This window comes from Callorhinchus milii, unplaced genomic scaffold (genome assembly GCF_018977255.1).
Source record: "Callorhinchus milii isolate IMCB2004 unplaced genomic scaffold, IMCB_Cmil_1.0 Scaffold4, whole genome shotgun sequence".
NCBI lineage: Eukaryota > Metazoa > Chordata > Chondrichthyes > Chimaeriformes > Callorhinchidae > Callorhinchus > Callorhinchus milii.
Window position 1 is genome coordinate 77,516,498 of NW_024704745.1, and position 22,131 is coordinate 77,538,628.

Below are 22,131 nucleotides of genomic sequence, written 5' to 3' on the forward strand. Positions count from 1 at the left end.
TGTGTGGGTGGAATGTATGAAACTCTCAATTTGATTTGAATACTCAGAAAGCATGGTGATGGTTTACTATAAGTGCCAGACACCCAGCTGCCCAAAATATTAAATCTAAAAGGGAGTTCAGATGGAACTTCTTTACACAGAGGGTGGTGAGAATGTGGAACTCGCTGCCAGAAGCAGTCAAAACAGAAAGCATCAACTTATTTAAGAAGAAACTGGATATATACATGGGACAGAAGGGAATATTTCTGATAGATAATAATATAAATTGGAATTGTGTTACAGATCAGCCATGATCTAATAGAATAGTGGAACAGGCTCGAGGGGCTGAATGGCCTACTCGTGTTTCTATGAGTCTATGTTTCTATGAATGGTCTGTTTGAATGCTGTACAATCCATGTAAACTCCGGACAGAGTTCCCAGGCAAATTCTAAAGAATATTTCCCCAAGTATTCAGTAGCAAATGACTTGAATCCCAAAACGATGCAATTCTGCTGAGCTGTGTAACTTTTCATTTTCATTTTCTGCCAATGGTGAATTGTGCGAGGATTGGTGAGCCATGTACTCCTGCGCAGCGGGAATTGGTTTGGAACAGCCCAGACTCTTAGCCACAGCAAATTCTCAATCGAGGTCTGAGACGAGCAACTTTCAACGCAACCACCTGGGATACATTCCAACTCAGGACCCAGAAGCAAGAATGCAGCATCAGCATAATAATAGCAACAATAATCATAATAATCCTTGCATTTGATATTGTGTGCCTTGTTACGTTTTTGAGTCATCTCGAAGCGCTTCACAGAATATACAGTAAAGTGAATGACTGTGAATTTTGTGGGCGAAACGCAGCAGCCAAATGTGCACAGCGGTTTCCCACAACAATTGTGGATTGAGTGACCAAATTATTATTATTATAAATGTCTTTTTGAAGGGATTACTGCCTCTAGAAAATTGACTAACAACCAGGTTCCTAATTAATCCAAGGTAAATAGAGGCAGGTGAAGTAAGGACACTTGCTTAACATTTCGCCTTTGCCCTGGAATCGAACCTAGGTCCACTCACTTGCGAGGCAAGTGCTCTAACCCATATCCTACGGGACTCCACAGCATTCTAAATCTACCCCAACACATTACACCTCACCACATAATCTCTACGTTAACTAACCAGAGCCTATCCTCCTGGGAAGGGGGTGGGTAGAAGGTAAGCAGGGTCTCCTTGGAGCTGAGCTGGTTCCAAGGTGCTATGCTTGGAATCTAATCAATCCTCTGTGGTGGTTTCAGTAATCTAGTTTCTGAGCCACAGTACTTCAAGGCACTGCCAATGAAAGACCAGCCAACCAACCTGACTCATTGGTAGGACCTGGAAGGGAAGCCCAATCACTGAGAGCAGGGATTCTTCCCAGCAAGCCAAAGCCCCAACGAGTAGGTGGTCCTAGCTGGACAAGCAATGGGAAGCTTACCAGATAGTGCTTTCGATGGCAAGATATGCTGGATTTATTGGTTGAATGTCAGCAGTAAAGTCTTACACAACATCAACACGCTAAAGTCACCAAGTGGGTCTTGCCACTCTGCACCTAATAACTCCCATTAGAATTAGATATACGGGATGCAGATCTAGGGAGTGAGTGTGCATAACATTTCAGACACTAGGAAATCTCCATGTATCAGTTTGACTTGGATACTGTAAAGCATGGTTCCCCCATGCATCTGACACCCGGTGTCAGACACAATGCACGGCTATTTTACTATTATTTATTATTAGCATTTACTTGCTGAGGAGTTTGCAACCAAAGTCTGCTTGTAGAACTCGTTGCACCAACCCCACTGTAATAACCCCAAAACAACAATTTAATAATAATAATAATAATCCTTGCATTTGATATAGCGCCTCATCACGTCTTCGAGACGTCTCAAAGCGCTTCTCAGAATATACCGTAAAGTGAATTGACTGTATATGTTGTGAGATGGTGGGTGAAATCAAGAGGGTGGAGGGCAAGGGTGAGGGAGTATAACCAAAGGCACGGTTAAAGAGAAAGTGAAGGAGGCAAGCGAGGGGTCAAGGTAAAGGGATTCCAGGATGGAGTTCCAGAAGATGGGGGGGGCAGAAAGCTGAAGGCCTGGCCACCGATGGTGGGACAGGCTGGGCAGGGGACATGGAACAGGCCAGTGTCCGGCAAGTGGAGGGAGTGGCAGGTCGGTAAGGTTTTAGTAAGTCACAGAGGTAGGGCTTAGAACAAGAGGGCTGTGAAAGTGAGGAGGATGATCTTATACACCATCAAAGTCTGAAGCCAATTCAGTGTCTGATTCAGTACTAACCCGTTTACATTTTTTAAATTATTTTTGACTGAATTATTATTAAAAAACAGATGAAAATAGTAGCATTATCAGTCGCGAAACACATTATTGCGCTGTCAATCGCCTCGTGGTACCCAAAGGGGTTTCTATTTAAAGAAACAACGTCTTTGAAAGACACTTTACAGGAGTAAAAGTCTTTTGGAGAGATGCTCTAGAATTAATATTTATGTAAACTATTACCAACTTTCACTGTCAGCACAAGCGCTATAAATGATTGTTTCACTTTATGTAAAACAAATTTTTTCACTTATCATTTTTTTCTAGTTTTAAGCAATGAAAGGAGGCAGAAAAGCTGAATGTTTCTTTCCTCTACCTTGCCTGCAGCTTGAATCTTTCCCAGTGTTACATTACTGGTGACAAATACTACACTGGCATCTGATTTAACAATATTAATATAACAATAATAATCCTTCCATTCGATGTAGCACTGTATCACACCGCCAAAATTTTTCAGGATTTTACTGTAAAGTAGAGCGACTGCATTTATAATAATCCTTGAGTTTGATTGATAATTATACTTTTTTATTTAGCACCTTATCACGTTTTCGAGACGTCTCAAAGGAGCTTCACAGAATATACTGCAAAGTGAATTAACTTTATATTTTGTGGGCGAAATGCGGCAGCCAATTGCACAAATTAGTGCCCCACAAATAGTCGTGGATTGAATGACTACATTTTTTTAAATTATTTTTTGAAGGGATTATTATCCCCGGAAAGCAATCCGCCAATCGACTAATAACTGGGTTTCCACTTACTGCTAGGGAAACAGAGGCGTGTGTGAAGTAAGGAAATTTGTCTAAGGTTTCACCACCCCTCCCACCCCAGGAATCAAACCCAGATCCTCTTGCTTGCAAGGCGAGCGCGCTACCCAATATGCTACAGGATTTATATTTTATATCCAGTGACTGTATTTATATTTTCACCCACGAAGGTCACAGTCAATCCACTTAATATATGCCGTGCACCACTTTTAGATGTCTCGACGGCATAATAGGATGCTATATCAAATGAAGCAATTATTATTATTATTATTTTTGGCGAATGCAACAGCGAATTTTCGCACAGCAATGCTGCACCAACAGCCATGAAGTAAATATCAATTTTTTTTAAAAAATGAAGCGGATTGTTGATCAGGAAACCAGGGAGAAACTCCCTTATCTTTTCCACATAGCACCATTGGATCTTTAAGATCCACCTGAACAAGCAAACAGAACCTTGGTTTAACAAGCCAGCACTTCAAATAAAGTGTCACCTTAGAGCTCAAAGACTAGACACAAGCATCGCACAGCCTTCTGAGCGCTATCAACGGAGCTGGACTGATGCCTTTGAAAGATTCGCAGAACGACTTGTAAACAGTGGGACCTGCAAGTTCCCGGATGTGTCTAATTCTGCGGAACTCCGCTCAAATGCCAGCACACCTCCTTTTGAGTGACTCGAGTTCTTCTTTGAAGTAAATCCGGCTTCACAGATATCGGAACTGAGATTGGCACTGACCAAGAGTTTCAGAGAAATCACACCAAAAGTACCTGCAAAACTTGCTATTCCCCCTTCCCAGATTATTTTGAGAATCTCGTCAAAATTCGATAAAATCTCGCAAGATAGAACCCATGATCACCAGAAAAATCAGAACGTCTCGCTCTCCTTCAAAGGACAAGTTGTGTGTATCTCAAGGACAGACACAAATTGTGGGTAACTGGGACCGTCCAACTGCATGACACATAAGGTGAGCAAAACAAGCCATGATCAGATTATGAGGTGACTGAATCGTCATGGCATTTACTTCATATAGGTACCCACAAAATGTCACAAAAATTTATGTGATTAGATTTTTTCCCTCTCTTCCATTTAATAAAGCGCTTTTCACGTCAGGAGGACATTTCAAAGCCCTTCACAGGATTTACTGTTAAATATGGATTTCGAAGGTGAACACGGCACCCATTGCAAGCACTTTCAGCCACTGTGCCCTGAAACACTATTCCTCTATCCCTCCACCTTGCCTGTTCCTTCCCCATCTTCAGGTCATGCCTGAAGTCCTTCCTCTTCAACTGTGCCTATGATCACCTCCTGTGACTACTGTCTGAGACACTATACTGCGTGAGGGATGCTATATAAGTGCAAGTTGTTGTTATTATTTGGGGAATTGGCTGGCTAGGAGTCTTGAGTGAGACTCTATTCTCTTTTCAAACAGGACCATGGGATCTGAACAGGGAGAAAGTATCTCGGTTGAATGCCTCATCCAAAGGTCCAGATCTCCAACAAAGCATCACACATCAACACTGCAAACAATATCAGTCTAGACTGTGAGTTTCAGGTCCCAATTGTGGGGATTGGTTCCCCTATTCTGATTCAGAGGTGGGAGTGCTACCAACTGAGCCAGGCATGTACACAATTCCCAATCTTCGCTTTCACCGAATACAGAAGGCACAATGGTTCCCCCACTGAGCTCCCACTTCAGTTGTTGCAAGTCCTGATGAATGGTTATATTCTAAAGCTAACACTCAATGACCCATGGAGCTAATTCTGTAGCATAAGTAAGTTACCCCACAGCTGAAAACCATTACTTATACTGTTTTTTCTGCATTGACAATGAGGAGTTATGCTATCCAAAGACTATAACACAAACGTACAATAATATAATGTGCTATATCTAATTGGGAACCTGTAAAACACTGCTTGTAATCTCTACATCAATGGCATATCATCAAAGGCATCACTTTTTAAAAAAAAAACGACAGCAATACTTTCATCTGCAGCAAAGTATTCAACAAGACTCGCGTTTCAGACTGATGCCATCACTCAGGTTTTAGATAAAAGGGAGGAAAAGCCTTTTTTCGAAAGAAAAGTCACATCAGTAGAGAAAGACTTCTGGTAACTTAATATGGGAAATGCGATATACAATACTCAGAAAGACAACGCTGTTTCTCATCTTAATATCCACACAAGACAAGGGCTTGTCCCAGAACTACCATCTCAGGAATACACCTTCGCATACACAGCCATGACATTTTTTTCTGAGGCACTGTGTCCAATCCAAGCAAGCTGGCACCTTAACTGCTTAGCTCCTTTTATGCGACTTTCGGAAAATATTACCAATTTGTATTCGGGGGTCAGGCCTTCAGGTTCTCTACCCCTACTCTTTGGAACTCTGATCCACAGTCTCTTTCGTCTCATTCCCTCCTTTGCCTGCCTTCTTTAAAGAACGTCTCTTCTTCGACCACGCCTTCGACCACTCTCCTACCCTACCCTCCCCGCCTCCCCCCCCACTCTGATCCCAACCCTCTGCTCGGGTCCAAATCCCTGACTGTCCAGCACCTTGGGACGTCCTCCCGACATGAAAGACGCCTTACAAATGAAATTGGTTGCTGTTGTTTGCCACTGCGAATAAACCGAATAATAATCCTTGTGTTTGATATAGCTCCTTTTACAACAGGGGAATGCCTCAAAACATTTCACCAACATTTGCTGTGTATTTGTAGGTGAACACATTAGCCAATGTGTGCCCAGCAATGCTCCACAAACAGCCATGAAATGAGCGGTGGGGGTTGTTGACCAGGATATTGGAAGAAACCTCCTTTCTCTTTTTGAGTAATGGCATGGGATCTTTAACGTCCACCTGACTATGCAGACGGGACCTCAGTTTAACATCTCATCTGAAGGACAGCACCACCAATAATGTAGAGCTCCCCCCAGCAGTGTATTGGAAGCCAGTTCAGACTGTTGGGCTGAACCCACATATTGCCTTGAACTGGCAACTCAGCCTAGCTGAAACAACCTGAAACTTCAGCAACTTGTTTCAGCCCGGCCCAAATCTGTAATAATAAAAAATAATCCTTGCATTTGGTACAGCGCCTTATCACGTCATCAAGACATCTCAAAGCGATTCACAGGATATGCTGTAAACTGCAGTGACTGTGTATTTTGTAGGGGAATCTTGCCACAACATAAGCACAGAAAGAAATTACCATGGAGACAGTGGAATTTAAAGCTTTTCAACAGTTGAGGCGAGATACAGGGTCCTGTCATTGGTTTTGGAAGATAATAATAATAATATGGCTTCTCCTCCACCCCCCGTACTGTCTCATGTGGTGTCCCTCAGGGCTCTGTCCTCGGTCCCCTCCTCTTCACCCTCTATATGCTCCCCCTCCGCAGACATCATCCGCAGACATGGGGTTAACTTCACATGTATGCGGATGACACCCAACTCTACCTTTCCTCCTCTACTCTCAACTCCACGACCACCGATGTCCTGACAGCTGCCTGTCCGACATCGAGTCCTGGACGAGAGACAACTTTCTTCAGCTCAACGTGCGAAAAACCGAGGCCCTCCTGATTGGCTCACGTCAGCGCCTCCGCACCTCAGGCGCTGACACCATCAGCATCCAAGGCTGCACTCTCCACCTCTCAAAGCCAGTCAGGAACCTCGGCGTTTTGTTCGACCCTGAGCTGTCCTTTCTCCCTCACATCCGCACCACAACTGGCACCGCCTTCCATCACCTCCGGAACATCATCAGACTACGGCACTACCTCACCCCTCACGCTGCTGAAACCCTGGTTCACGCCTTTGTCACCTCAAGGCTGGACTATGGGAACTCTCTCCTCGCCGGCCTTCCCGCCACCTCCCTCCACACTGCAGGTCATTCAGAACTCTGCAGCTCGTGTACTGTCCCGCACCAGACACCGCGACCCCATCACTCCCACCCTCGCTCGCCTCCACTGGCTCCCCATCCCCCAGAGGATTGATTTCAAGATCCTCATCCTCACCTACAAGGCCATTCACGGCCTTGCTCCCTCCTACCTCTCCAACCTACTATCCCCCTACCTACCCTCCGTTCCTCTGGCTCCGGTCTGCTCCACGTCCCCCGCCCCAACCGCCCTTCAGCCTCTCAGCCCCGAGCTCTGGAACTCTATCCCCCAGTGCCTTCGCCGCCTCCTCCCTTTCCTCCTTCAAGGCCGGTCTCAAAACCTTTCTCTTTGACCGAGCCTTCAGCTCTCCTCTCGACTCTCTACCCCCTCCTCGCTCCCTTCCTTCCCTCCCCTCACCCTGACCATTTCCCCCCTCCTCGCTCCCTCCCTTCCCTCCCCTCACCCTGACCATTTCCCCCTCCTCGCTCCCTCCCTTCCCTCCCCTCACCCTGACCATTTCCCCCCTGCTCGGGTCATGACCCAACTGTGCAGCGCCTTGGGACGTCCTCCTGACGTGAAAGGCACTTTATAAATGGAATCTTGTTGTGTTGTTGTTGTTGTTGTAATAATAATTAACATAGCGCCTTATCTGCCACGTTTCACTCACAAAGTGAAGTGCTTGGAGACGTCTGAATGACATGATAAGGCGCTATATCAAATGCAAGGATTATTATCATTATTACTACTACGCCGTTGAGACGTCTCAAAGCACTTCAAAGAATATATTGTAAAGTGGATTGACTGTATACTTGTGGGCCAAACACAGCAGCAAACTGCGCACAGCAGTGCCCCACAAACAGTCATGGATTGAACAACCAAAATTTTTTGGGAGGATTATTACCCCTGTAAAGCGATCCACTAATTGACTAACAACCAGGTTCCTACTTACTGCTGAAATCACAAATAAAAGCAATACCATGTTAATTTCGGGGAATCGACACTGAAATGAACACATTTCCAGTTTGCTCTGATGTTGCAATTGATCTTTCTTCAAGTAATCAACTATTGTGACTGTTTTTGTGCACTGAAATCCTGGCAAATAAACTTCACAGTCCAAATGGTTGTCCTCAAACGTCATGAACGTCTCACCAAATAATGTTATTAATATGGCAGGTATGAGGGTTAAAAATGCTGGTATCACAGTAGTGTCATAACACTCAATGCACCAAATAGATGGATGCATATGGAAAAGATCCAAAGAACTTTTAAAAATAAAACTTTTAAAAACTGAAATCACACATTACATAGTTATACAATAATCTTTGCATTTGTTACAGGGCATTATCACGTTTTCAAGATGTCTGAAAGTGCCTCACTGTAAAGCGAATTGACTATATATTTTGTGGGCGAAATGCGGCAGCCAATTGCACACAGCAGTGTCTCACAAACATCTGTGGATTGAATCACCAAAAACATTTTATATAAAAGAGATTATTATACCCGGATTACACCAATGCTGCACTCCTACCTGAATCTCTTGCTGTGTTAATAAGAGATCTAATTTGCAATGTTTCTTACTAAGGAAATCACCTAGAATTCCCATTGACTCATAGGAATCCCACTCTGGAAGTAGATCAGATCAGAGCAGAGTTTCAGGAGGTGTCAGTGACACTCCTGATTACCAGAAGAAATCTTCATTTCCGCACATTAAGGAATTCTCATTAATGAATCTTGTTAAGAAATACAGCAAATTAGGTGCCACTGCTATTGAACGTCACATTAAACACTGCAAATTGAGGTCATTTGTGCCAAGTCGTAATTGCATGGATTTCTACTGTGGCATACAATTCTTAAGATTAATTCACATTTTGCTTGCTTCGAACTAACAAACTGGAGTCTTTGGATTGAAATCTCAAGGAGTTAGTTATTTCACATCAATATATATAAAACTCCATCCCAGAGTCGCCTTCCCGCGCCTCCTTCAAAATTTGTCTCAAGACTGTCCTTTTTGACCGCACTTTTGACCATCTTCCCCCATCCCCACTCCCTCATGTTCAGTTCCCCCACTTCCAGCTCGGGTGCAAACCATGGACTGTCCAGTGCCTTGGGATGTACTCCCAACATGAAAGGCGCTAGATAAATGTAGATTTCAACTGACCAGCCTTATTAAACCACGTATTTATTAGTATTACTGCACATGAAATAAAATCACAGAAGCAGCAACAGAATTCCAGTCTTGCACTTGCATTTCAGATTTATGAATGTAATTTCAAGAATTGCATAAGAACAATAAAGTGATCCACTTTTAAAAACACGTAACCTGAAACTAGGCATTTGCAACCCAGTGCATGTTGGACAAAAGAACTCGGTCCTTAATTTCGGAAGAGTCTCTGTAAGTTATGGAGTGTTAAAAGCAACATTAAAGGGGGAGGGGGAGTGGGTGGGGGTTGAAGACTGCTGTTTGTAAAGCGATGCGGAGAGGAATAGTAAATGGATTGATTGCCTTGTGATGGACTGGAGTCCTTGGCTCTGAGCCCACAGATGGATACTGAGTTTCAGGACTATGGACAGCAAACAGTGAATCGCCATTAGTCTCAATTCAGTGCAGCAATGCATTCAATAAACTGCTCTAACCACACACTCAATGGCTCTCCTCACTGGGAAGCAAGGCTGTACATTGAGAGAATGATCCCTCTCCCTCTCTCTCACACACACACTTATATATACACACCATCTCATTTCAAGACTTCGCGATCAGACAGACAGGCTTTTGCATTCTAAGAGGAAATGTTGCCAGTAGATGGCATCTGGTTATCCAAACCTTAAGCGTTACCTACTCCTAACACACAGGCACAATGCAATCTAAATGTGGCTGTCTGAGAACTAAGGGGAGAGGGAGTCAGGGAGAGCGATGCCTTTCATAACCACTGATCAGATCGACAGCATGTTTCTACCAGCAAACGCTACAACTGACCCACACAATACAATGACAATTGACCTTAAAGGCATCTCATTGCCCACATACACTCCCATATTTTCCCTTTTCCACGCATCCGACTTAAGACAAGCAATACGAATTAGAGAGAGAGAGATACATTACAACAGCTCTGCATTACAAGCCTGTACAACAGCAAAATAGAGACAAGGAAGTTTACCAATATCACTCACCATATTAACTTCGGACACTTGGTCAATGCTAGCCACATCTATGTTCATTCCAACTGCAACCGGGTGACCTCGAGTGCAAAATGGGAAAGAGAAAAGTTAAATGGATGTATTGTTTTCGGGACACAGCTTGTCCGTTATTTTGTTGGGGGAATGGGAGAGAAGAAAAATGTGAATTAAATATCACATCTCACCTTGGCACATCCTTATAATAATAATCCTTGCATTTGATATAGCGCGTTATCACGTCGTTGCGACGTTTCAAAGCGCTTCATGGGTAATAATAATAATTCTTGCTTTTGATATAGCGCCTTATGTCATTGAGACGTCTCAAAGCGCTTCACGGGGTAGTAATCATAATCCTTGCAATTTGACATAGCGCCTTATCACGTCATTGCGATGTTTCAAAGCGCTTCACAGGATAATAATAATAATCCTCGCATTTGATAATTTTGGATACCTTTTGACCACCATAATAAATAATAATTCTCGCATTTGATATAGCGCCTTTTCACGCAGTTGAAATGGCTCAAAGCGCTTCACTGAATATACTGTGTATATTTGTAGGCGAAACGTGGCACCAACTGAACACAGCAAATCCTTACCTCCAAAATCCGGTCTGAGCCGAATGTCATATCCTTTCAACAGTTTGTCCACCGTTTCCTTGACAAAAGACATGTTTCCGGGTTCATTTACGCTGTGGGGGGGGGAAAGAAAAGAAAAAAAAACACACAAATTTAAAACAAAACAGAGTGGTGGTGGGTGGGGGGGTGGAGAATGGGAGGATGAGAGCGGGAGAAGGGAAAAAAGTGGTTCACATTTTTACCCCAGACATCATCGACGAACACCTTCTTGTTTATTTTTTTACTCTAATAGATGGATTTCTCTTACCTTTGAGCGCAGCAGAAAACTGCAACCAATATTAGAGGCACTGTCAGAATACCAAAATAGCGTCTTCCTTCATATGTCCACATTCCTGGGTGATTTTGGCCACTGGTCTTCGATGGGTTAAATAAAAAAAAACCTCAACTTATAGCACGCAGCACAATCCCTCTGAAGTCCAATGCATTCGAAACAACTGCATTCACCTTTTCAGCAACATGGTAAATAAATCAATTCACAACAGATCACGTCCTAGATTTTTTTTTTTGGGGGGTGAGGAGTAGGGGAGAGAGTGGGGGGGGTGGAAAGAGGCTCTGTAGTTGGACTATGGATGGTATGTATCTCTCTCTCTCTCTCTCTGTCTCTTTTTTTTGGACACGACTCAGCTGATCTTTCAAATACACACACATATATATACACACACACCACACAACACCACAGAAAATCTAGTGATGCTTCAAGGATGGATGAGTCTGAGCCATGCCTGACAGCTGCAGCGAAGGATTTAACATGTAGCTCTCTCCCTGTGTGTGTCTTGTTGCTCTCCCCTCTTGCCTTCACTCCAGGGTTAAGTCAATTTCAGATAAGGTCCACATTCACATCCAATACACAACTCCCAGTCATCGGTGCTCCAGACTCCCAGGGCGATGAGAGAGAGAGAGAAAGAGAGAGGGGGAGGGAGGGAGGGAGGGAGGATGGATGGATGGATAGAGGGAGAGAGCAAGAAGAAGAAGAAGAAAAAAAATAAAGAGGGAGGAAGGAAAGAAAGAAAGGCAGGTGATATCACTCAAGGAAATTGATGGCCAAGCTCCATCCTTTTGCAAGCTTCCTGTTAATGCAATGGTGAACAGTCAGGTTGGAAGGGAAATCTTGCTGCTTGTTGCAATAATGCAATGTTCCACGTTGATGGTTTCGTTTCCTTCTCTCTTTCTATCTCTCTCTCTCTCTTTCTTTCTTTCTCTGTCCCTCTCTTGCTATTTCAGTGCTGTGATCCGGATCACACTGCAAATAGCAAGGCTTCAAGTCGACTTCAACAGGGATGTGGGATGGGATGTGGGTGGGTATGAGTATGGGTGGGTGTTGGTAGCAATGATAGGGGGGAGAGGGGAGGGGGAAAACTGGGGAATAAGTGGGTGGGTGGGAGTGAGCAAGCTCAACAGAACCAAGGAGAGAATTGGCACGAGTTTGTGGAAATGGTGATGCTTTTCACACACAGACACACACACACACAAAAAAAACAAATGAAATGTATGGTGGGAAGCATGTGATCCAAGGATTTTTGGGCTCAGCCTCCATCTAACACGATTGCAACACACACAGAGCCTGAGATTGACTGAGGCATCAACCACCCACGAGTTCCCAAGCAGCTCAGCAACATCCAGCAAGAAAATATGGGAGAGGACAGAGAGTGGGGGAGTGCAACTGGCTGGACTAATAGGGGTGGAAGGGAGGGACCTTTGTTGAGTGGTTGGGGCTACTGGCAGTCAGTCAGGGAGTCAGGGCAATTGCTTTCATTTACAGAAGGATGGCTACCCATAAAAAGGAACAGGGATGCAAGTGTTCTCTCCGGCCGCAGAGAGCTGTTAAAGCAAAGCGATGAATGTCCGTGTTGCGAAGAGCAGTGTTCTTCATTGCCTGTCTGGAGTTAGCGAAGAGACACACTGCAGTAAGGTTACTCCTGGTTAAAAATAATGATTTGGTCACTCGATGCACAACTGGTTTTTGGGATGCCGCTGTGCGCTATTGGCTGCCAAGTTTCTCCCATGTAATATACAATCAATTCACTTTACAGTGTATTCTGTGGAGTGTTTCGAGATGTCTCGATGACTGGTTAAGGCACTATCATCAAATGCAAGGATTATTATTAGAAAGCAGACTCGTCAGCCTAGCTTGGTAATTATGGGAAGCGTAAGTACAATGATGCATTGCTTTATTTCCACAGTGGAAAGCGGGGCTTTGCTGAGATCCAAGGAATCTTACCCCATCCCACCAACAAAAAAAGTGAGAAAGAAAAAGAGGGGCTTGATATTAATAATAATCCTTGCATTTGATATAGCGACTTATCAGATTGTTCAGACATCTCAAAGCGCTTCATAGAATATATCGTAAAGTGAATTGACTATGTATTTTGTGGGCGAAATATTTACATTGATGTAATTGTAGCGGACCACCCATTCAAAGCAAGTGATTTAGTTCCAAGCTTCTTTATTTCGTAGAATCATAGAATTTTATAATATAGAAGGAAGTCATTCGGCCCACCGTGCCTGTACTGGCTCTTTGAAAGGCTCTTTGACTAGTCCCACTCCCCCGCTCTTACTGCAATAGAATTATTGGCAGCCAATCATATGGAAAATGCATACAAATGTTTTAAAATGTAAAGGCTGAAATGAGACGTCACAAAGCGCTTCACAGGTACACTGTGAAGTAGATTGACTGTGTATTTTGTGGGTGAAATGTGGCAGCCAGTTTTGCACAGCAATGTCCCACAAACAGCCATGGAGTGAGTGACAATTTTATTTGGGGGATTGTTGGCCAGGACACTGGGAGAAACTCCCTTCTCATTTCGAATAGTCTCATGGGATCTTTAATGTCCACTTGATCAGTTTAACATCTCATCCGAGATTGTCTTCAAATTCAGCTGCCTACAACAGGAATAACACTTTTTTATAAATGAAGGGAGGGGAGTGAATATTAAACACAAGTACTGTGTTTATCAAAGATTCTCTAGAAGAAAAAAATATGAAGGTGTTCTAAGGACGCTGTTGGTTTCACTCAATAACAAAAAGAGAAAAAAAATCACATGATTTAGCGTAAGATGAATAAATGGGAAACATAATGGTATGCAGGTATGGGCAGGTAAATGGAATTGGCTCCCCAGCACAGACATGATGGGGCAAATGGCCTTTTTTGCTGTAAATATATGCAATGCAATGGAAATTTTCTTTTATACAGTGTCTTTCACCTCAAGAGGATGTCCCTAAATACTGGACAATCTAAGGTTTGCACCTGAGCTGGGGGCAGGAGGGGAGAAGGGGGAAAGGTGGCCTAAAGTGATGGCAAAGAGGAAGGTCTTGAGGCAGACCTTGAAAGATTTGAGGGAAGGAGCAAGTCATAGGAACTCCGGGATGGAGTTCCAGAGACTGGAAGCAGATACACTGAAAGCCCAACAACTAATGGTGGGGCAGGGCAATGTGAAGCAGGCTGGGTGCACGCTGAGGGGAGCGAGTGACTGGGGTTGTAAATTTTGAGGAGGCCACAGAGGAGTCTTCCAATTTGAAAGTGCCAAATACTTCATAGGACCACATCTTTCTATGGTTTTATAGTGATTTAACAGAGTGGCCATTCTACTCTCTTATACTAGAGAGGATGGATTGACAAGGAGGTGGCACTTGATGAACGCCATCCCCCAACTCTGCCTTCTCATTCACCAATCTATTTTGGAAATTAAGTATTACATTATTGATAACCTGAACATTAGTGCAACACCATTAAATACATAATGGCTTTATCTACAGAGGTCATGGTCCAACCTTGGACAATGTTCTACAATTACTCAGTGCCAATTTCAATATGTTTTAGGCACTATGTTACCCGGTCTTACCTTTATTCTAGAATCATGTCAAGAGTAATTAAGATGGGTGATATGGCGGTGAATATTGGTGATGTTATGGTGAATGTAGGAATGTCTAGATGATGACAGCAATAATATTCCTAGCATTCTTATAAAACTCACTATAATAATAAATACAAAATAATCCTTGCATTTGATTTAATAATAACCCTTGTAATAAAAGTACAATAATAATCCTTGTAATAACAATAATCCTTGTACTAATAATAATCCTTATTATAAGAACGATATAGTGCCTTATCATGTCGGGAGGCTGCATCGAAGCAATTCACAGAATTTACTGTAAAGTGTAGTGACTGTATTTTGTAGGCAAACACAGCAGCCAATTTGTGCCCAGCAACATCTCACAAACATCCATGAAATGACAGACAAATTGTCTCTGGAAGATCATCAGCCAGGACACCAGGCGAAACTCTTTTCGAATAGCACCATGGGATTTTTAACGACCATTAGACATTAAGATTTTAGCAGGCGGGTACCTTGCTTTAATATAATAACAGTAATCCTTGCATTTGATTTAGCGCCTGATCACGTCTTCGAGATGTCTCAAAGCACTTCACAGAATATACTGTCAAATGAATTGACTGTATATTTTGCGGTCGAATCATTTCACCCGCCGGGAATCGAACCCGGGTCCTCTCGCTTGCGAGGCGAATGCTCTGGCCACTACGCTGCAGGACTCCTACAGGTTTAACAACTCATCCAAAGGATGACACCTCTCAAATTGGAGTGTCAGTATACAGTATGCCAATTGAAAATTCAGATGTGCGCCTTGATCCCAACTCAGCCAGACTGACACAACAGAAACATGTGAAGAATCTGTGTGTTTTTTATGGAGGCCTTATTTAGACGTGACTCACAAAGCATTTCGTAATTACTGTCAAGTCCAGTGACTGTTTTCATAAGCAAATGTGGCAGCCAATTTTGCCAGCAAGGATCCATAAATAGCTATGAGGTGAATAATCAATTAATCTGGAAGATTACGGGAGTTTAACAAAAGTCAAGTAGCAGGAATCTTGCCAGAGAATGCTCCCAATGCGCTGTTTTACTGGTTAAACTCCAGGGGTACCCTCAATGCACACTTTGATGTCTCCGAACCTTGTCTCTTGTCAAACTGTGCATCATACTTTCCAGAGTTAGGAGGAGGCGTCCCTCCAAGGGGAGACTGAGCGTACATTCCATTCCAGACACATGAGAAATTTTGTGTGTACGTGGCATACATATGTGGAACTCTCAGTCTGTTTTGGATACTCTTAAGCACTACGATTTATGCATCTCAGACACCCAGCTGACCAAAAAGGAATTCAAGCAGCTAATATAATCTTGCCACATCAGGAAACAGTATGGGACTCTCTAATGCTCTAATAATAACCCACCCATCCTCTCGACGTGAAAGGTGCTCTATAAATGCAATCGTGTTGTTGTTGTTGCATTTGAGATAGCACCTTGCACAGTAGGAGGACATCTCAAACCACTTCAGAGGATTCACTGCAAAGTGCAGTGACTTTGTATTTTGTAGGTGAAAGTGGCAGCCAATTTGTGGAGAATGGTGTCCCATAAACAGCTGTGAAGAGAATCACTGATGTTATTTGGAGGATTGTTAGTCAGCCCCGGAAAGAAACTCCCTTCTCTTTTCAAATAGTGCCGTGGGATCATTAGCGTCTATCTGAAAAGGCATAAACGGTTTAACTTCTCATCCAAAATATGGCAAATCTATGAAGGCAAAAACCTCCAGCACTGAAATGGAGTGTCATCTTAAATCATATTAGTTCCAAATCCAGATGAGAGTCTTCAACCCACAACCTTCTGACTCAGATGCAAGATTGAAGCTAACTGAGCCATGCTGACAGATAAAGCTTTGCCCTTAACTCTAATGGTTAGCCTACATAATAATAATCTTTGCATTTGATATAGCGACTTGTTAAGTCGTTGAGATGTCTCAAAGCACTTCACAGGATATACTGTAAAGTGGATTCAATGTGTATTTTGTGGAAGAAACATGGCAGCCAATTGTGCACAGCAGTAATCCACAAACAGCCAAGGAATGAATGATTAATTTTATTTGGGGGGATTTTTGGCCAGGACACCAGGAGAAATAACATTCATTTCAAAAGCACATCTTCAAAAGTCATAAGCTACACGTATGTTAACAATCTCCAGCCAATAATAATTATAATCCTTATATTTGATATAGCGCATTTCAGGTCAGGTGGACATCTCAAAGCGCTTCAAAGGATTTTTATTGTAGAGCACAAGTGTATGTTGTAGGCAATCCAACGCCAATCCTGTGCCTCAGGTCTACACTCTGGATATTACCATCTGTTCCCCTTCACATCATCACAATGTTGAAGCTGTGGTGTTAGCTTGGAACAGTTGATAGCACAATTGCCCCTTGGTTAGAATTCATACTATTCGCTGATGTTTTGGCCCAAAATCATGCAGATTATTTGGTGACTCTCCTTATGGTTTTCGATGGAACCCAGACCTCAGACTCCAAATCTAGGATTTGTATTTGTGAGGACTTCCACCATGTGTAATCAGCGCTAGAAGGAATGATTTAACATTTTTATATCTCTGTCCATGGCCTCCTACGCTGTTCGAACAAAGCTCAACACAAACTCGAAGAACAGCACTTCATCCACCTCCTGAGCACCTTCCAGCCCTCTGGCCTCAACATTGATTTCAACCGCTTCAGACCTTAACCACAGCTCCCATGTTCTCTCAACCTTGCCTCCCCTCACCCCCTCTTCTATAATCATTATCATTTGATCATTTGGAGTCCTGTAGCTCAGTGGTTAGAGCACTCGCTTTGCAAGTGAGAGACCTTAGTTCAATTCCAGGCAGAGGGTGAAACCTTGGGCAAGTTTCCTTACTCCACACAGAGCCTAATAATAATCCCTCCAAAACCAAAAACAATAATAAATTGGTCATTTTCAATCTACGACTATTTGTGGGACATTGCTGTGCGCAATTGGCTGCCGCGTTCGCCCACAAATATACAGTCAATTCACTTTACAGTGTGTTCTGTGAAGCGCTTTGGGACGTCCTCCTGACGTGAAAAGCGCTATATCAAATGCAAGGATTATTATTATTATTATTATTAACACATCCTCTGATTCTTAGACGCATCTGTTTATTTTATAATCCCACTATTGCCTATTGTCTTGTACCACGAACACCTCTAATCTAATTATTTTCTGTCCTCCACCTAAAAATGTTGCCTTTGTCTTTCCTAGCCCTCTTCCCTGCTTGCATTTATAATCTGCTTCCTTCCAACATCCCCTAGTTCTGACGAAAGGTCATAGACCTGAACCATTAATTTATTTTCCTCTCTCCATGAATGCTGCCTGACCTGCTGCGTGTTCCCAGCGACTTCTGTGTTTATACCAGATTTCCAGCATCTGCAATGCTTTGCCGTTAGCATTTTTATATGTGTATGTGTATTTTGCACACTAAAAAGTACAGCTTCGAAGCCTTTCAAGTAAATGACTAATTTATTGCGGATTGGTGGCAAGGATACTCCCTTTTGTTTCCTAACAATACAATAGGATCTTTGACATCCACCTGAAGACAGGCTAATGGGACCATGGTATTAACATCTCATCAGAAGGACAATACCTCTGACAAATCATCAGTTTCCCAATATTTTCAATGTAAAGTGGGGCTTCAACCCATGACCTCCAGACTCACAGTGTGCTGTCAAATGAGCCACGTTGTCCTGAACTAGGTACAAAGGAGTATGTAGCAAATTGGGCTTTTTCCAAATCACAGGCCCCTTAATCAGCAAGCCCTCCGGAACACTTGCCCATGTGAAGGGCGCTTTATAAATGCAAGTTGTTGTTGTTGATTCTCTTCTGCATTCCTTTATTGGATCTCCTATAACTGTAAAGTGAATTTTGACTGTATAATTTGTGGGCAAAACACGGCAGCCAAATGATGAACAGAGATGTGTCCCACAAACAGTCGTGGATTGAGTGACCAAATATTTTTTTTTTTTTAAGGGATTATTACCCCCAGAAAGCAATCTGCCAATCGACTTAACAATCGGGTTCCTACATACTGCTTGGTAAACGAGAGGCATGTGGAGTAAGGAAACTTGCCTAAGGTTTTGCCCTGCCCGGGAATCAAACCGGGTCCTGAAACCTGTGAGGTGAGTGCTCTCACCAATACACTACAGAACTTCATATTATTCTTAGCAAAATGTTGTGGCAGATAACTGCACAGTAGATCCCTGATACAAAGCACCGTGAAGTGGCATTGTGTAGAAAGTGTGCCCGATTATTTTGATGGAGGTACCTTTTGTCTACCCTTCTTTATCCTTGACGTGAGGAATCTCACTGTAAGAGGCCGTGAATCTAATCGGACAATTGGATATTAACTTCTAATGAAAACTGGAAATGTAAATTGAAATCCATCCAACCGGATGACTACATCATGACAATCCTGCTGCCAGATTGAGGTGTAATGAAATAGACTCTCAAGACCTTTCAGATTCAATAGCTACCAATGTAAGGAATGTTCTTGTAAGGAATTCTGTATTTCGCAGGAGCATCACTGTTACGCAGTAAATGATCCAGCAGTCAAAACATTTAACCAAGTAAAGCACTAAAGGAAAAAAATATCTTTGTAGTGTTGTGATTATTTTGCACGGTTTGGACTTAGTATGTAGCCTTACATCTTCCCTTTGTAGCTGAGTGTTAATAATAATAAGAGGATAAAATAAGTCAGTTACTTCCTGGCCATTTGTGGACAATTGCAATGTGCAAATTGGCAGCTGTGTTTGCCTATACAATACACAGTACTTCACCCACAAAAATATGGAGTCAATTCACTTTACCATAAATTCTGTGAAGCGCTTTGAGACATCTTGAAGATGTGATAAGGCGCTATATCAAATGCAAGGGTTATTAGTAGCAGTCGTATTAGTAGTACCACATTAAAGAATCTCAAGATCTACATCACTGATCGTCGTTCAACAACAACAACTTGCATTTATATAACACCCTTTACCCCAGACTGTGTCTCAGACCACTTAGAATCATTGTTTCCCATCCCCACTCCCCTCAGCTCCCACCCCCAGTTCGGATGAAAAGCCGTTATTGCCAAACACCTTGGGACATCCTACCAATGTGAAAAGTGCTGTATAAATGTAAATTTGTATTATGTTGTAAATCCTGTGAAGCGCATTGAGATGTCTCGATATGATAAGGTGCTATATCAAATGCAAGGATTATTATCTTTTATTCATAAAGGGAACAATATATATATATGATGATATCTGCATGGTGGCTGATAAGAACAAAGACAGAACAATAAATACCAGTGAACACAATGCATGAGTCAGTCCCGAACACATAGATCAGGTTCACCCATTTACTGGATGCCGATTGCACCTTTGGTCTGGATAGCTTCCCAGTTTCACAAAGCCCTTTGTGATGTACTGGTCCTGCACCGAAGATTTTAAAAAATTCCACACTGAATCAACTGGATAATCTTTCCCTCTATCAGCATTCATCTCTTCCTCATTTTAATCTTGTGCTGATCAATGAGATAGTTTGGTCGTTGGTGGGAGGGAGGGGAGAGGGGTGGAGAGGGAAGAGACAACCTGAAGGGTGTAGTAGGGAATAAAGCCGCAGTTTATGGGCTGGTGACTTGCTAGTTCAAATCCTGAGCGTGCAGGTCTCAGCTGGGGCTGAGTTGAAGCTCAACTGACCCCAGCCTTTCCACGGTTATGGAGGAGAAGTTGGGCTGCGGAGTTCCTTGTCTAGGTCCCTCTACAGCACCCTCTACTGGCTGTGACCAGTCATAGAAATACAGAAACAGGAATAGGCCATTCAGCCCCTCAAGCCTTTTCCATGGCTGATCTGTACCTCAAGTCCAATTACCCACTCTTGCCCCGTATCCCTTAATACCCCGACCTGACAAATACCTATCCACCTCAGTCTTGAAGATGCAAATGGATCCAGCCATAATCCTCAACCTTTTGGGGGAGAGAGTTCCAGATTTCCACTACACTTTGGGTGATAAACTGCCTCCTGATTTCACTCACTAAATGGCCTAGCTCTAATTTTAAGATTTTACCCCCTTGTTCTGGATACCCCCACCAGAGCCAATAGTTTCTCTGTAAGTACCCTGTCGAATCCCTTTATTATTTTAAACACCTCAATCAGATCACCCCTCAGTCGGTTAGAGGGGATGTCAGGCTCAGTTGTTACAGCCCTCTACAGTCCAATGGTCTACTGACACTCATTGCCAAGGCTCACGCATGGAATTCTCACATTGGGCAAGGTAGCTACGGGCAACCAGTGCTCGGTAGTCCAGTTCCTGAGCAATGCAGGTCTGCAGTACTCCAACATGAACCAGTCTGGATCATGGGCAGGACCTGGAAGGGCAGACGAGTCACTGGAGGCAGGGAGTCTTCCCGTGCGGACCCTGTTAACCCTGCAAGCCAAAGCCCTAACGGATAGGGTGTCCTAGCTGGACAAGCAGTGGAATAGCTTGCCATTGACAGCAATAGCAATGTTGTCTGTGGCTTTATAATAATAATAATAATAATAATAATAATAATCCTTGCATTTGATATAGCGCTTTGCACATCTTCCAGATGTCTCAAAGCACTTCACAGAATAGACTGTAAAGTGAATTGACTGTATATTTGTGGGCGAAATGCGGCAGCCAATTGCGCACAGCAGTGTCCCACAAACAGTTGTGGATTGAAATGACCAATTTATTATTGTTTTTTTGAAGGATTATTATCAGGCTTGTGGAGTAAGGAAACTTGCCCAAGGTTTCAATTCCCAATGCTGGGAATTGAACCCAGGTCTCTCGCTTGCAAAGCAAATGCTCTAATCACTGAGCTACAGGACTCACCTTTTAGCTGGATAGACTCCAGCAGTTACCCCAATGCACACTCTGGGGTCCCCAAGCCTTGGCTCTTGCCAACCTGCGCCAATACTTTCCGGAATTGGGTAAGGAGAATGCGTCCCTCCAGGGAGAGAATGCGCATTTCATTCCAACAATCTGTCTCTGGGATTTCCATGTGTAGGTGGGATGCATGGAATTCTCAGTTTGGTTTAGATATTCTTCAGCACGGTGATGGGTTTTCGCATGTGTCAGATATCCGGCTGACCAAAAAGAAATTGAACTGTGGCCAAACAAGAGGAGACCAGAACGGGAGCAGAGAGGCATATCCCAATGGGAAGAAAAATTGGAAAAATAATTGGATGCATTTAAAATAGGTGTCAGCAAGCTTAGCTGGTAGCACTTTTACCTCTGAGTCAGAAGGTATTCCTGGTAGACACAAGATTCAAATTGACTTTCAGCTAATAGTCTAAGGTGAAACTCACAACACGGCTGGGAGAGCCTTGTATTGCCAGAGGAGTTGTCCTTCGTATGAGGTGTTAAACTGAGGTCTTCTCTGGACAATAAAGATCCCATGGCATTATTTGAAAAGAGAAAGGAGTTTCTCCCGGTATCCTGGCC

At 43.1% G+C, this 22,131-nt stretch overlaps 1 protein-coding gene across 1 annotated transcript in view; it reads right to left on the reverse strand.

Annotated features, from left to right (window-relative positions):
* gabrb3 (gamma-aminobutyric acid type A receptor subunit beta3) overlaps nucleotides 1–11,284 on the reverse strand; it is a 128,253-nt gene extending 116,969 nt beyond the window's left edge. Inside the window, exons 1-3 of the mRNA XM_007891112.2 lie at nucleotides 11,028–11,284; nucleotides 10,742–10,833; nucleotides 10,140–10,207 (exon numbers count right to left, since the gene is read on the reverse strand). Coding sequence (XP_007889303.1) covers nucleotides 10,140–10,207; nucleotides 10,742–10,833; nucleotides 11,028–11,110 — 243 coding nt within the window. The 5' untranslated portion in view covers nucleotides 11,111–11,284. The remainder of the gene's footprint in view (nucleotides 1–10,139; nucleotides 10,208–10,741; nucleotides 10,834–11,027) is intronic.
* Nucleotides 11,285–22,131: the final 10,847 nt, after the last annotated feature.